The sequence below is a fragment of the Chelonia mydas genome, chromosome 1, assembly GCF_015237465.2.
Source record: "Chelonia mydas isolate rCheMyd1 chromosome 1, rCheMyd1.pri.v2, whole genome shotgun sequence".
In the NCBI taxonomy this organism is placed as follows: Eukaryota; Metazoa; Chordata; order Testudines; family Cheloniidae; genus Chelonia; species Chelonia mydas.
In genome coordinates, this window is record NC_057849.1 from 235,252,522 (window position 1) to 235,266,567 (window position 14,046).

The window sequence follows — 14,046 nt, forward strand, 5'->3', positions numbered from 1 at the left end:
CTCTGTCATTGCCGATTTCTCTCTTTAAGATCTCACTCAGTTCCTTCCAGATTTCACCAGTGTCAGCAATAAAACAGCTGTTTCCCTGCGTTTTGTTCAAGGCTACAGAAATAGGCTTCAGGGTACTCAGCATGTGTTCAGCATTTCTCTTACGCCCAGTGTTGAGAACTTTGGCTGTAACAGTGCCATCTATTTTTTCACGATTTTGGTCACAAACTGTCATCAGATTAGGCCAGTTCTTGATATAGTGCTCAAAACAGTCCACTACTGAGTTCCATTGCACGTCTTGTGGGAGCGTTAGCTTGGTTCCTCCCACTTTTTTCAGAGCAGCTGCTGCAAAGTGGGTGTTAGGGAAGTATTTTGCGATTTCAACAACATTAGCCTTTATTTCTGGAACACTGAAGTCTTTGGCTAGGAGGTGCATCAAAAGAGCACTGCAACCATATGTTATTAGCTTGGGACTCTCTTCTAAAAAATTTCTTCTCATCTTGGATACATTTGCAGCATTGTCTGTGACCAAGCTGCATACTAGACATTTGCATTTTTCTCAGTTTGTTATAGCTTTTACTGTTGCTACCTGTAAGTATTCTGCTGTGTGTGCATTTCCTGATGTATCAATTGTTTCTGTAAGGAAGACATTCCCTTCTTCTGTTGTCACACAAGCATATACAACAGGATCATTGTGGACATTGTTCCACCCATCAAGACTTAGGTTAACAATGTCACCTTCTAGACCTTTTGCACACAGCTCAATTTCTCTTTCATACACTTTATCCAGCTATTTGCCTGCGACATCTGCTCTATGATTCTATTGGGTGGACAGTATCCTGGTCTTAATGACTGAACCATGTTAATGAAGTGTGGGTTCTCAACCATACAGAAAGGAGAGTTTGTTGCATAAACAAACCGGGCATTTTTTTCATCAATTACCTCTTTTTGTAATCTGCTGGTTTTTATCACAAACTTATCTATGGTTGTTTCTGGATGATGGAGATTTTTTTTTCTTTTTGCTACAGGTGATATACTGTGGCATCATATACATGATGTGACTGAAACACTGTCATTGGCAGATAACTCTGAAACTATAGAAAATGACGGTGATCTTGAAGGTGGATAGTCTTCAGAATCCTGTATGTTGAGGATGGATTCTCCTAAACAAATAATTCAATGCAGTTATTGAATTATTACCACCATACTAGTAATTCATTTAGTATTACTCATTGCATTCACTGACACTCAGTACTACTTTAAAGGTGAAATTGTAAAAGGAAGATCTGCCTATTTCAGCTACTTATTTTTTTATCACAACTGCATCTAAAATGATAGTACCGTAGAGTAACAACTATATTTTTTTGCTCAAACATGAGAATTCAAGAGTAGTCCAGAGGGACGACAGGCAGTCCTTAAGAAAGAAGTCTGAAATAAAAAAGTTTACCAACCTGAAGATCCTGCATGTTCAGACATGTTCCTTTCCTCATCTTCAATGCAGCTTCCTCCTGAGAAGGAACGCTTCTCATGATGTTGTTTCATTTGGGCAACCAGGCCTTGCATTTCTTTGTTGCACTGTTTGCATTTTGCACGCATGCCTGTCTTACCCACAGGTAGCGGAACTTCATTAAAATATTCCCAAACTGGGTCTGTTTTACAGCCCCTGCTGCCATTATAGGTTTTCCCTTCTACTGAGAGAATGGTATGGTAGATCTCAAGTCAATGAAGGCTACACTCGGAAAGCCTCAAAACTTCTGGAATGTGCTGCTCAAACAGTTTCACTTTGGTTTCTACTGCCTGTCCCTTCCTTCTCACATTTATCTCCGGACTACTTCTTGTCCAGATCTAGTCCATCCCCAGCAATCTTCTATTCATTGAACTTTCTGAAACTTTGCACTTTTAGAGAGAGGTAAGGGATTGACTCTGTGTACACAAATTTGCAGAGGGATAATAGGGTTAAGGTCCGTTATTTCTCACCTCTCTGTATTATTTATTTTAAAACATTTTTGCTGTTAACAAGCATGCAGAGGCAGATTTATAGTAAAACACAGGGTGCCCTGGCACGGGGGCCCCAGGGCCAGGCAGCTGCAGGGGCAGAAGCTTGGTCTTGCTGGCTCCTGGGGCTCCTGCTGCAGGCTCCACATCCACCGGCAGCCAAGCTCCCCTCTCCCCCGCCTCCTCCCCCAAGCATGCCGCATTCCCACCCCTCCCTCCCTCCAAGCGCTTCCTCCTCACTGCCAAACAGCTGTTTGCCAGTGCTCAGGTCACTCCGGGAGGGAGGGGGAGGAGCAGGGCCACAGTGTGCTCGGGGGAGGAGGCAGAGAAGACGTGAGGGCGGGGCCTTGTGGAAGGGGGTGGAATCATGGCAGGGCGGAGCAAAGTCAGGGCCCCGGCACTCCCCCTACACATATCACCCCCACCCCCCCCCCCACCGTGTTGTGAGCCGCTCAGGGCAGGGGGCTGAGAGCACCCCTCCACGTCCCCACCCCCACTCTGAGCACCAAACGGGAGCTCCTGCACACACACCCACATTTCCACATGCACCCCGCGCACCAAATGGGAGCTGCCCCAGGTAAGCGCTCCACGCCCGAACCTCCTGCCCCAACTCTGAGCCCCCTCCTGCATCCTAACTCCTGGCCAGCCCCTGCACCCCAACCCCCAGCCCATTCCTGCACCCTAACTCCCTCCCAGACCCTGCATCCCCCTCACACCCCCAGCCACCTGCCCTTCCTGATTCCTGCACCACCCCCACATCCCCACCTGCAACCCACACACCAAATGGGAGCTGCTCCAGGTAAGCGCTCCACATCCCAACCCCCTGCCTAAGCCCTGAGCCCCCTCCCTCACCCTAACTCCTGGCCAGACCCTGCATCCCAACCCCCAGCCCATTCCTGCACCACCCCCACATCCCCACCTGCAACCCACACACCAAATGGGAGCTGCTCCAGGTAAGCGCTCCACATCCCAACCCCCTGCCTAAGCCCTGAGCCCCCTCCCTCACCCTAACTCCTGGCCAGACCCTGCATCCCAACCCCCAGCCCATTCCTGCAGTCTAACTTCCTCCCAGCCCCTGCACCCCAAGGTTCTTTTATATTTTTTTTATCAAGCGCTCTTATCCAAAGCGCTTTACAATAGGTAGCTAACAGTACAAACAATATTTGGAAAGATCATTAAGTGGTCCGCTGAGACGCTCAGCGATTTTCAAAGTGGTCTGTGGAAAAATAAGTTAGACTACAAGAACAATCAAGGTACCTCACTCTATTTTCATTTTCCTTCCTATTACTTATAGGAGGAGGATGAAGAAAAAAAGAATGAAAAATGGAGGTGTGGGGGAGATAAGAGAGAGTGTTCCTTTTCTTGGTTGGATCCCAAGGAGGGGCCCCAAAAATGAAGCTGAGCACAGAGTCCCACTAACTCTAAATCGGCCACTGCAATCATGTTATCTCTGGAGACACAAATCCACAGTTTGAGAACTGTAAAACTAAGCATCTCTGATGGTATCTTCAAGACTGAGCACTGAGTCCCATTGGGTGGATAGAAAGATTAACTTAAATAATCTATACAGAAGATATAATGTATCTTAATTAAAACTATCTTCAGATAGGTTTTTTTCCTCAAAGCATTTTATCAAAAAAATCCAATTTTTAAATAAAAAAATCTGTTTTTTTTAAATCTTTTTAAAAAAATCATTGATTTTTATCCACCCTGAAATCTAGTTTCCTTGTTACCGTTTATATTCATACTCTCAGAGAATTAACCATGTGTGTCAGTTACAGTTTTGTAGTCAATTTCACTTTCAGACCCTGGGCATTATTTGGGTTTCAAATACTGCATGGTAATTATTCAGTTGTTTAAAAATAGTTTGGATTGTGGATTTTTTTTTAATTGTGGAAACATTGACATTTGCTTTTATAAAAATATGGGGATTTCTTTTTAAAGAAAGGTAAATTTTGGGTCAAATTTCAGTTGACAGTTTCCCTTTGAAAAAAGAACAGGAGGACTTGTGGCACCTTAGAGACTAACCAATTTATCTGAGCATAAGCTTTTGTGATACATCCGATGAAGTGAGCTGTAGCTCACGAAAGCTTATGCTCAAATAAATTGGTTCGGCTCTAAGGTGCCCCAAGTCCTCCTGTTCTTTTTGCAGATACAGACTAACACGGCGGCTACTCTGAAACCTGTCCCTTTGAAAGTTGCTTACTTTTTGATGGTGACCATTCTAAGTCACGTGTTGATTGCAGAAACACCAACTGCTATTTATTGATCGGCACAAAACAAAACCCAAAAAACCTTAGTTGCGGGACCAATCAGACTGGAAAAGATATCCGTATAAAATCTGTAATGGACTGGATTCCTGTTCCATTTATGATAGTGCAGCCGCCATCATATGTTGGAGACCAAAACCCATATAACATAAAACCCTTGGCACTGTTTGCCTGGCTTTTCTTTCCACAATGGTGGAATATAGTATTAAATATTAGAGTGAAACATGGGCTGCCACCTCTTCGTGCTTTAGCACCTGTCAGGCTTCATCTCTCTCTCTCTCTCTCTCATAGCAACTCCCCCTGTGAAAAGTGGCCACCTGCAGAAAACATTCCCAGTTGTTTGCTGACCTGCCCAAGCTGTTGGCAATTACATCATGGAAGGGGCGGCAGTGAGCACAGGCAAATAGCCAGAGTGGGTGATAAGCAGAGAAAGCTAACAAATGGGAAAGTGCTGGATATGGAAATTATCTGTGAACGTGAAACTGGTAAGAGTAGTAGAGAAATCGAGTTTGTGTGTGATCATAACATGAATTACGGAAACTTTAGGACACTGGAGGCCCTTTGAGTGGAACAGAAGCGTGTTTGTCACAACTGGAGGAAAAGGGTGTGGGTGCAAGCATTGGCTAAGAATAACAATATCTACCTATAAAAATAAACAGACAACAGGTCGGCAGCTGGTATGCTGTGACTGCTACCTATCATGTTGGCCAATATTGCCTCACTGATTCTCTGTGTTTCACCAGTCTGTTTGTTATATTCACCTGTTACCTGTCCTATTTCAGTTGTAAGCTCTCCGTGGCCGGGATCATCATTTTGTTCTGTGTTTGTACAGCACCTAACCCAGTGGGGGTCTTTATCCTTGTTTGGACCCCATAGATACCTTCACAGTACAAATAATAAAAACCCCCTACGCTATTTAATAGGTTATTAAAAGCTGCAAGATGGAAGAAATGTTCCTATTAGTAGGGGCAAGGCTGCCAAACAAGGCACTGAATGGACCAAAATGGGAGGAAAACCATCACTGTAAAGCTATCCGAGCTAGAGAAGGTGTTAAGCCATGAAGCTCGCTATACAACAGCTCATTTGCTTTTAATTATTTTTAACTTTGGTGCTGTCACTCCTGTTCTTGCTCCTGGCCAACTTTATGCACACCATTATGGTTTATTTGCTATTTTTGGGCGAGTCCTACAAGCCTTTGTAATGCAAGTAACCTATTTAAGTCAATGTGAGGGGTTTTTGTTTTCTTGCTCGATTAAAGGTTTGTTTATGTTCAGACAATTTAGAGAAGTGTGTATGATGAAATGATATGGTGTAGTGATACAAGCTTCTCTGCTGTACAAACGTTTATCTACATTCTACAGAGATAAAAATCTGCATCTGATGTGTACTTCCATAAATATGGTGGTGATGATGGGAATCACCAGATGGCACTGGTATACATAGTTCTGTTTCTTAGTGTGGGAGCATTTTACAGAAATGCTGTATTATTGTTTTTGTTTCTTGGGGTAGCTGTTGCAAGCAGCAGGAGACTTTGCTCTTTGTCTTAATCTCTCTATCTAGAGTCAATTCTTGGGGCAGAATTCTTCCCTGGGAATTGATCATTGGTGTTTTGGCTGACATTCCCGAAAGACACACTTAGTTATCTGCCTGTTCATGTCCACCTCTGTTCAAGAGCTTGTGTATATAGTGTAAATAAAAAAAGTTACACCAGGTAAATACCCAGACTCTATGCCAGTGGTTTCTTCTCCAGGAGAAAATCAATTTGCAAACCCTCCAGATCTGTTTCCTTTTGGCAGTGATACAGAGTTTCCTTACAGAGAAGCTATGAGCTGGTATTCCTTTTGAATAGAGATGGAACAAAATATAGAGGTACTTGCAGAAATCAAAACTGTCCAAGAGGCAGTAAAAGCTGGGCAGAAGGAATTATGAAGACCTAAAAAGGGATATAGAGGCTTCTCAGAAGGAATGGATACTAATCAAAGAGAGTATGGCAAAAAACACACTCTCCTTCTGCTTGCACAACCAACAGCAGTATATCATTTCCTCACACTTCTAAAGCCACTTGGTGGCTCCCACCATAACCTTATTAATACGAGTCATTAGATACATGCCTTTGTCTAGATATCTGATTGGACTGTAAGTGATCCATTGTTACAATGGCCACATGCATTTATTAACTGACTTCACTCTACTCCAGAAAACAGCCTTTTTTCCTCCTCTTAAAAATTTTAAAATTCTCCATAATAAAGATCAGAAACAATGGGCCAAATTTTGCCCTGACTTTAAATGTCATGCAGTCACACTGTGGCTAATGGGTTTGCATGGGTTGTAAATCAGCAAAGAATCAAATTTCACTTTAGGACTAATAAAGTAGCCCCCACATTCCTTTTCCTTCTGAGCAAAGATGTACACTGTGGTCAGAGCCTGTGGCCTGATGCCATTGAGGTCAATGGAAGGCTTTCAATGGGCATTGGATGAGGCCTTGTCAAATCTAAAAAAAAATAAAAGGTGGTCCTAAGTCGTACCATTTTTAATGTGATCCATGAGTCACGCTGTCTCACTTTTCCTTTTCTCTTCCCAGGTCCTTTGCTAGATTCTAGAGTTTAACTAGTAATTCATAACAAGTGTGTTCAAATTTCACCTCCCCGCCAATTCAAGAACAGAAAGAATAAATCTGAGAAATTGCAAAATTATTATTTTCATTGTGTAATCGGCAATTTTTTTCAAATATTCAAAATACAAGCTAATTTCATTCATCTGGTATGTTTTGATTCATTCCTTAGGTAAGCATAACTGATAAAATCAGGTTTCTGATGCAAACATATTTTTCTATAATATTCTGCAATATTAATTAAAATTAGCTGTGTTCACCAATATCTGTCAGTAATTTTTTTTTAATTTAGCTTTCTGAAAATAATTCCAGTGAATGCAAAAAAGGCTATTTACACAGTCGAAGCAAGTTCAGCTGAAAATTTTGAATTAATATTTAATTATTTTTTTGGCCAATTCTTATATTTTACATTCTATGAACTTTCATATCTCTCCACAAATACTATGTACTCTGTCATTCTACCAGTAACAAACAATAATTTAGCCCTAGTTCATTACTTTTTTTTTAAGCAGTATCCTTGTGCTCACAAGAAGTGTAAACTTGGCTAAAATGGTCCCCAAAAGACAGGAATGTATCTAAGCCTTGGTACAAGTATCTTCAGACCACCTTGGGATTGAAATCATGACTGGTTTATCTGTCAGCTTCCAAGAACCATTGGTGGTTATGGGGTGATAGCAGTGAGTCTCTTCGCTGGACTCTGAGCAGTGTATTGGTAACAGATTATCAAATGGCAGAAAAACGTTCTGTGGGAAATGCTTGTAGCTGTGACATACTAGATACAAATGGGCTGTAATGGACTGGATTCCTTCCACATCTTCCTACGCTTTGCAACCTATGCATAGCGGCATCTGGGAAGCAGAATAACACATCCTTAATTTTATAAGGACCCATGGAATTTGTTAGAGTGGGAAAAATGCTGTATAGTGTAAAAAAACAAAAACAAAAAAAAAAACAAAGCATCACCCTTGCTCAATAAGGGTCAGCTAATAAGTGTGTTTTTCACTGGAATAGAGCATTGTTGCCTCTTTATTTCTAAGTACAATACGGGGTGTGTGTGTGGGGCGGGGTTTTGAACTCTCACTCTTTGTGTGGTAACATAAGTCTGATTGTGGGCACACTGGTGAATCCAAACTACTGAAGCCAGTGGGACTGTAATCCTTTCTCTTGGGCCTAAGGGTTGCAGAACCAGACCCATACTCTTTATTATCTTTCAGTAATTAAAGTCTTCAGTGTAACTGATACTCTGTTAATGAACAGCAGTAAGAAATCCTGAAAAGGTCTGACTGGGTAGGATAACTGAGAAAGAATAGCCTTTTATATTGCGGGACATAGTGAGGCAAAGTGGATCACTGGGAACTTCGGGGGGGGAAAGTCTGTGCACTGAGTCTAATGGGGCAGGTTGGACTTCAGTGTAAAATTGCCTGTACAAGAATTGGCTGCACTTGCAAACTGCTTTAGTACTGCAGAGGCGGCCTTCAGTGTGTGTCATGTCTTCAATGGTAACTGTTTGTCCTAAATGTCTACCTGCCCCGTGATTACAGCCTCTTGAGCTTCAGTTAAAATTAAAAGCAGGAGTGAATTTTTCCTTTCGGTTTTCTTTTATGTACCTATCTGTGATGATGATTCTTTTCATCTCTAAAATCAAAACCAAGCTATGCACTAAAATTACCACTTTTAATAAATATGGACCACATTTAACCTGAAGAACTTGGTGCTTCTCCCCTCTCCCCGCAGCACCGTAAGCAGAATTATTACTTTGTAGTCTTACCCTACCTGTCTTAGGGATGGTTTGTTCCCTTTATAGAGGAGGGAATGGGGAGCTTGACTGAAGTGTCTGTGTGGGAGCCATCTCAGCTTCCACTGATGGTGTCAGAGCCACCAGAAGCTTGCTTGTATCTGAGAGTGGGCTGTTGGTATCTGAACTGGCTTCTCTTCTGAGCTACTGCTGTAGCTGCTGGCCACAGTGATTGTTTTTTTTTTTTAGGGGATATCCGCCCCTTGTGCTTCAGCCAACCTGCTAGAGCATACCTGTCCATAGTGGGGATTTCACATTTTCCTCTGAACTATATGCTGCTGACCACTGTTGGGAGACCAGACGCCATCTCTGCTCCTATGGCAATGGCTGTGTGTCTAGTGTAATTACACTGGCAGTTTCCACAGAGTCTTTCATCAGTACAACTCCACTTGTGATGGAGAGCTATGGTAAACCATCCACCAGAGATTTTACAACTTGCACTAGCACTACCACTGGTGGAGCTGCATGGCTGTCGAGACCTGACCTTTCTTCACACGCCATAGTGGCAGCAGCCACCCTGTTGGGTGTAGAAGAAATAGGAACCAAGCCCTCACTAACTTCAGCAGTACGACTGCCAGTCTTGGGGGGGTTAGAGAAAAGATTAACCCCAGTGGAGGAGGAGAAGAGGAACTATATTTGAGTGGGTGGGGTTGGTCAAGCATCAGAGGAACAATATGCATCAAGCAAGAGTGAGGAGGATAGACATTGGAGAAGAGGCATGAAGAGGAGGAGACGACAATACAAGGAAAGGAGATGGTGGGTGTTTTTTGTTTTCTAAGGAAGAATAATAAAGAGAGAAAACAGAAATGAGAACAACTGGAGATGGGCAGAATGAGTTATATAGGTGGAAGTAGAGTAACGCATGGGGAGGGAGTAAAGAAATGTGAGGAGGAGAAAAGCAAGAAATGATCTACAATTTAGGTGAATGGATTTTATTTGTTTCCATGACAGACATGCTACAGCTCTAAGTTTGCTGGAAAGGGCAGAGATGCTGTCTCACTCACTCACATTACCTTCATACTTCCAGCTAGTCTGAAGTCTACTTTAACAATTGGAATATGAAGACAAAAGGCCAGGTGCTCTGTTGCCCGGCCCTTTAGTGGAATCATGTGTAGCAGTGAACAATTCAGTAGAAAATGCTACCATTCTGATTCAGTTACATGTTACATCCAGTGTGCACTGCTGTAAATGACTATGCAAGGTGCAAGGAAATAGAGAATCGAGATATTTGAAAATTCACCAGAATGCACACACCACCTTCTGGCCTAAACTGTTTTCCCTGGTAGCGTGTGCACCTATTCTATATTCCGCCCACCCCAACCGACACGGAGAGGTGCAGGCCGTACCACAATAAAGCCAAACAATAGTAACAAAAAATATTGCTATAGTAGACAGCAGTAAACATGGGGCCTATTTAAAGCTACCCTATTTAAAAAGTTTTTGCATTAGTAACATGCTTTTTTTAACATCATGCGTACCTGGTTAATTTGTATCACACTTCCTCCTCCCCCCCTCCCCCCTCCCCCCCAGCAAGACTATACACAGAGAACATGAAACAATGGGTGTTACCATACAGACTGTAATAAGACACTCTTGTTACAGTCTGTATGGTAACACCCATTGTTTCGTGTTCTCTATGTATATAAAATCTCCCCACTATATTTTCCACTGAATGCATCCGATGAAGTGAGCTGTAGCTCACGAAAGCTTATGCTCTAATAAATTTGTTAGTCTCTAAGGTGCCACAAGTCCTCCTTTTCTTTTTAAAGATCGCTTTATTCACCTTTTTCCTGCACTCTTATAATTTCTCATCACTTTAAGCTTGTCTATGCTTGCAGCATTGTTTGCCACTGACCATCACAACAGGAAAGGAAGGGATAAGCTCTAACAACAGCTAATCTTTGGTGACTTGAAGTTGTAACTCTGGTAGGAATCAAACAGCATTCCTACTTCTACTATCCCAGAAGGATACCTAGGAACATTGGATTTATCATACTGGTTCAGTCCATCAAGTCTGGCATCTCAGCTTTAGCAGTAACAGGCCATCATCCGGTACTTCAGAAGAATGGGGGTGGAAGGGGCTGCGGGGAAGGAATAGAACAGGCCAATTTGTGAAAAGCTGTCAGGATTTGTTGGGGTGAGTTTTAACGAGTGGAGAATGCTACTGGGAAGGGAAGATTCTATCCTGGTTCCCCACTGTTTACAGCTGATACCCTAAAGCATGTCATTTGATGACCCCTATTTTAAAATGTGTAATACATTGAGACATGATGTACAGCTAGAACCGGTTGATGTTTTTCAAGCAGTTTTTTTTCCAATGGCCTCTCTTTTAAAGATGTGACCTTTTTTATTTTTATCAACAAAATGTATGTTGAAGCCATTGTCAGAACTGTTAGCGAAGGAATTACTGGTTTCAATAATATTGATAAAAGTCAATTGTATTTTTAAACAAATGAAAAATGAAATCTTTTCATATTCTGCAGAACAGAAATAATTTCCAAAAAATTTCATGAAATTTAAAAAAATGTTACCTGCTGTAATGTAATGTCTCCTCCGACTGTATGCCCACACTGCAATAAGGCACCTGCAGCTGGTCCGTGCCAGTTGACTCAGCTTTGTGGGGCTCGGGCTGTGGGGCTGCTTAATTGCAGTGAAGATGTTCTAGCTCGAGCTGCAGCCCGAGCTCTGGGACCCTCCCACCTTGCAGGGTTCTAGAGCCCGGTCACCAGGCTGAGCCTGGATGTCTACACTGACAGCCCCACAACCTGAGCCCCACGAGCCCAAGTCAGCTGGCATGGGCCAGCCAGGGGTTTTTAATTTCAGTGTAGATATACCCTTAGTTGTGCCCCTAAAGCTGCAATAGCTGCTACTTACAGCTTTCATAGTTCCCCTTTAGCTCAAAGGCCTCAGTAATCTGTACAGAACGTCTTGGGTTTTTCCCCAGAGGTCCTAATCATAGACCAGTTCTACATACTAGACAAACACAAAACAAAAAGGCTGTTCCTGCCCCAATGGACTTACATAAAGGCACAGTGGTTAGATTGTGCTCCATCTATAACAGCAAATGGTGTTGGTCAAAAATTTACTCAGGCCTTTTTAGAAGCTGCCTACGGTACTTGACTATGGCCACCTGCAGCAATGAATTTCACAGGCTGGCCGCACATGCCCATGTATTTCCTTTTCTGTTCAAAATTTACCTGCAGCATACTCTATGTGGTGAGAAGAGTACCTGGACTACTGTGTGGCTGCATTAAATGACAATGCAAGAAGCTGAGAACTGAGCTCTTTTAGAATAGATGCAAGGCAAGGACTGGGGGCTGGGAACAGCAGAGTTCTAGTCCTAGAGGGGATGCACAGGCTCTTGGTAACTATTTCAAAGGTACAAAGGACAGTTAGGCAACAGCTCTCATTGAAAATTGGTAAGAGTTCAGCACCTAATTTGTACATTTGAAACCCTTTTGCTGAACCTCTCTGCCTCGGTTTCTCTCTCTCTCAGACAAAGGGTCAGGGCTTGTCTACAAGGGGAAATTTCCCAGTATAGCTATACCCAAATAGTTATCCTGCTACAGTTATACCAGTGTAAGTCCCCATGTGGACACTCTCTTTTGGAATCAGCCTGATTTTATTCTGGAATAGAATGTCCCCATAGAGACTTGCACTGGTATAACTGCAGCAGGATAACTATTCTCGTACAGCTATGCCCGGAAGCTTTCACCTATAGCCCTGCCCTCATGCTTACCTACTTCACAAGACTGTTTTGAGGATTAGTGACTATGAAAAGCACCAACTAAAGTGCTTCTTGTTACAGCAGCTTACTTTGAACACTGGCCCAGTTCTTCTCAATACCTGTATTATCTAAAGTGATGTTAACCAAATCTCTTTTTTGTATGTGTGTGTTTTAGTATCGTATAACAAATTATTTCATTTAATCGGTCTCCTGGAATGGAGGGATCCTTTTTCTTTTTTGGTGGGGAGATGAAGTGGGTTCTCTGAGTGGAACAGATAATGCACAGTTCTGACACTTAGGCACTTTTGCTACTTTTAGGAAACTATGAAGCCGCAATTAGACAGTACAAGTAATGCTCTTAAGGGGCACAAGCTACAGTTCTGTAATACATTCCTTTCTTAATGTGACTTGATGTAGATAGAGTGAGGGCCTATCAGGTGTGAAAAGCCCTGCTGCTCCTGGCTTGGAGTGGCCTCTAGACAGTGATTTGGCGACGTCAATCTAGTCATGCTTGATTTCGACACTTAACATGCTAAAGCAGGATTTCTCTACCCCCGATCAACTTCTCAATTAGCAAGCTGCCTTGTGTAACGGCCTTGTTTCACAATCCCTCAGGGCTGCTTCAGGGGTCGTTAGGGTGAGAAAACTCTAGCGCTAGCTCCAGCTCTGGCAAAAGCAAGGGGAGCTCAGAGATTTCCTAAACGCATATAACCCTTTTTCAAGTTGTTTGCTTTCATGGGATTGATTCTTGGCACATTAAGAAGCTTAAGGCTTCAGTATTTTCTTTAAACTGCCCACCTAATCGCATTTACAGCTGACAGTTTCCTGACAGCCTGAGTGTAAGCAGAGATAACTAGTAGGTTAGTGTATGTGAATAGGTATATAAATATATTGTATATACTCGTCAGTATTTTCAGGGGGTGGGGGCGTTAAACTTCATTTCCAGTGTATGTGGCTTGGGTTAAATAGCAGCTATTATCTGTGGTCACTATTATTTTAACAGCACACTTTGTGTATCGGTGTTTTGTATACAAATCTCGGTTATGTTAAGTGTAAAAAAAAAAAAATAAAAAAAAGGCAAATCTATGTTCTATGCTCCCAAATGTTCTTTCCTCTCTTTATTAGGGAGCAAACTATTGTTACATTAAATATTCAAACTACATGAAATCTCGAGGGCTTTCCTTTCCCACCGTGTGTTACCAATATTCATGCATATGAAGAACTGTAACCCATATTCAAACGGCACCTTTTTTAATGAGGAATATATGTCAACATGACACCTTCTTATGAAATGCTGCTTTTTAGGTTCTGCCTTTATGGGTGCAATAATTGAGATGTTTCTAATGTATGCAGTTATATTAACCTGCCCATTGTTTGAAATTTTGTTCTCCTCCTAACTTTACACTATTTATATTGCTTCTAGCATAATCCTCCAGTCATGATCAGGCTGGTTTAATTAAAAAGTAGCATTTTTTGGTACAGGATTTCCTCAAACAGTCTATGCACAAGGGGGAAAAAAGCATAGTTAAAAAACATTGTAAACTGTGGCACGTCTGGAAAATGCCAACCATCACAAAGCCTAAACTGCTTATTAGATAAATGAGGAAAGAAGCTGGGTTACTTGGGATTTTTTTTAATTCACAGGTCTGTCCTATTTTCA

General features: G+C 42.2%; 1 protein-coding gene across 10 annotated transcripts in view; it reads left to right on the forward strand.

Moving 5' to 3' along the window:
• LMO3 (LIM domain only 3) overlaps positions 1-14,046 on the forward strand; it is an 82,838-nt gene that overhangs the window by 38,899 nt on the left and 29,893 nt on the right. For 8 of the 10 annotated variants that reach the window (XM_043539160.1, XM_043539162.1, XM_043539173.1 and 5 more), the window contains one exon: positions 4,545-4,738. The exons of the other annotated variants lie outside the window; for them this stretch is intronic. In XM_043539160.1, coding sequence (XP_043395095.1) covers positions 4,545-4,738 — 194 coding nt within the window. The remainder of the gene's footprint in view (positions 1-4,544; positions 4,739-14,046) is intronic. 10 annotated transcript variants of the gene reach the window in all.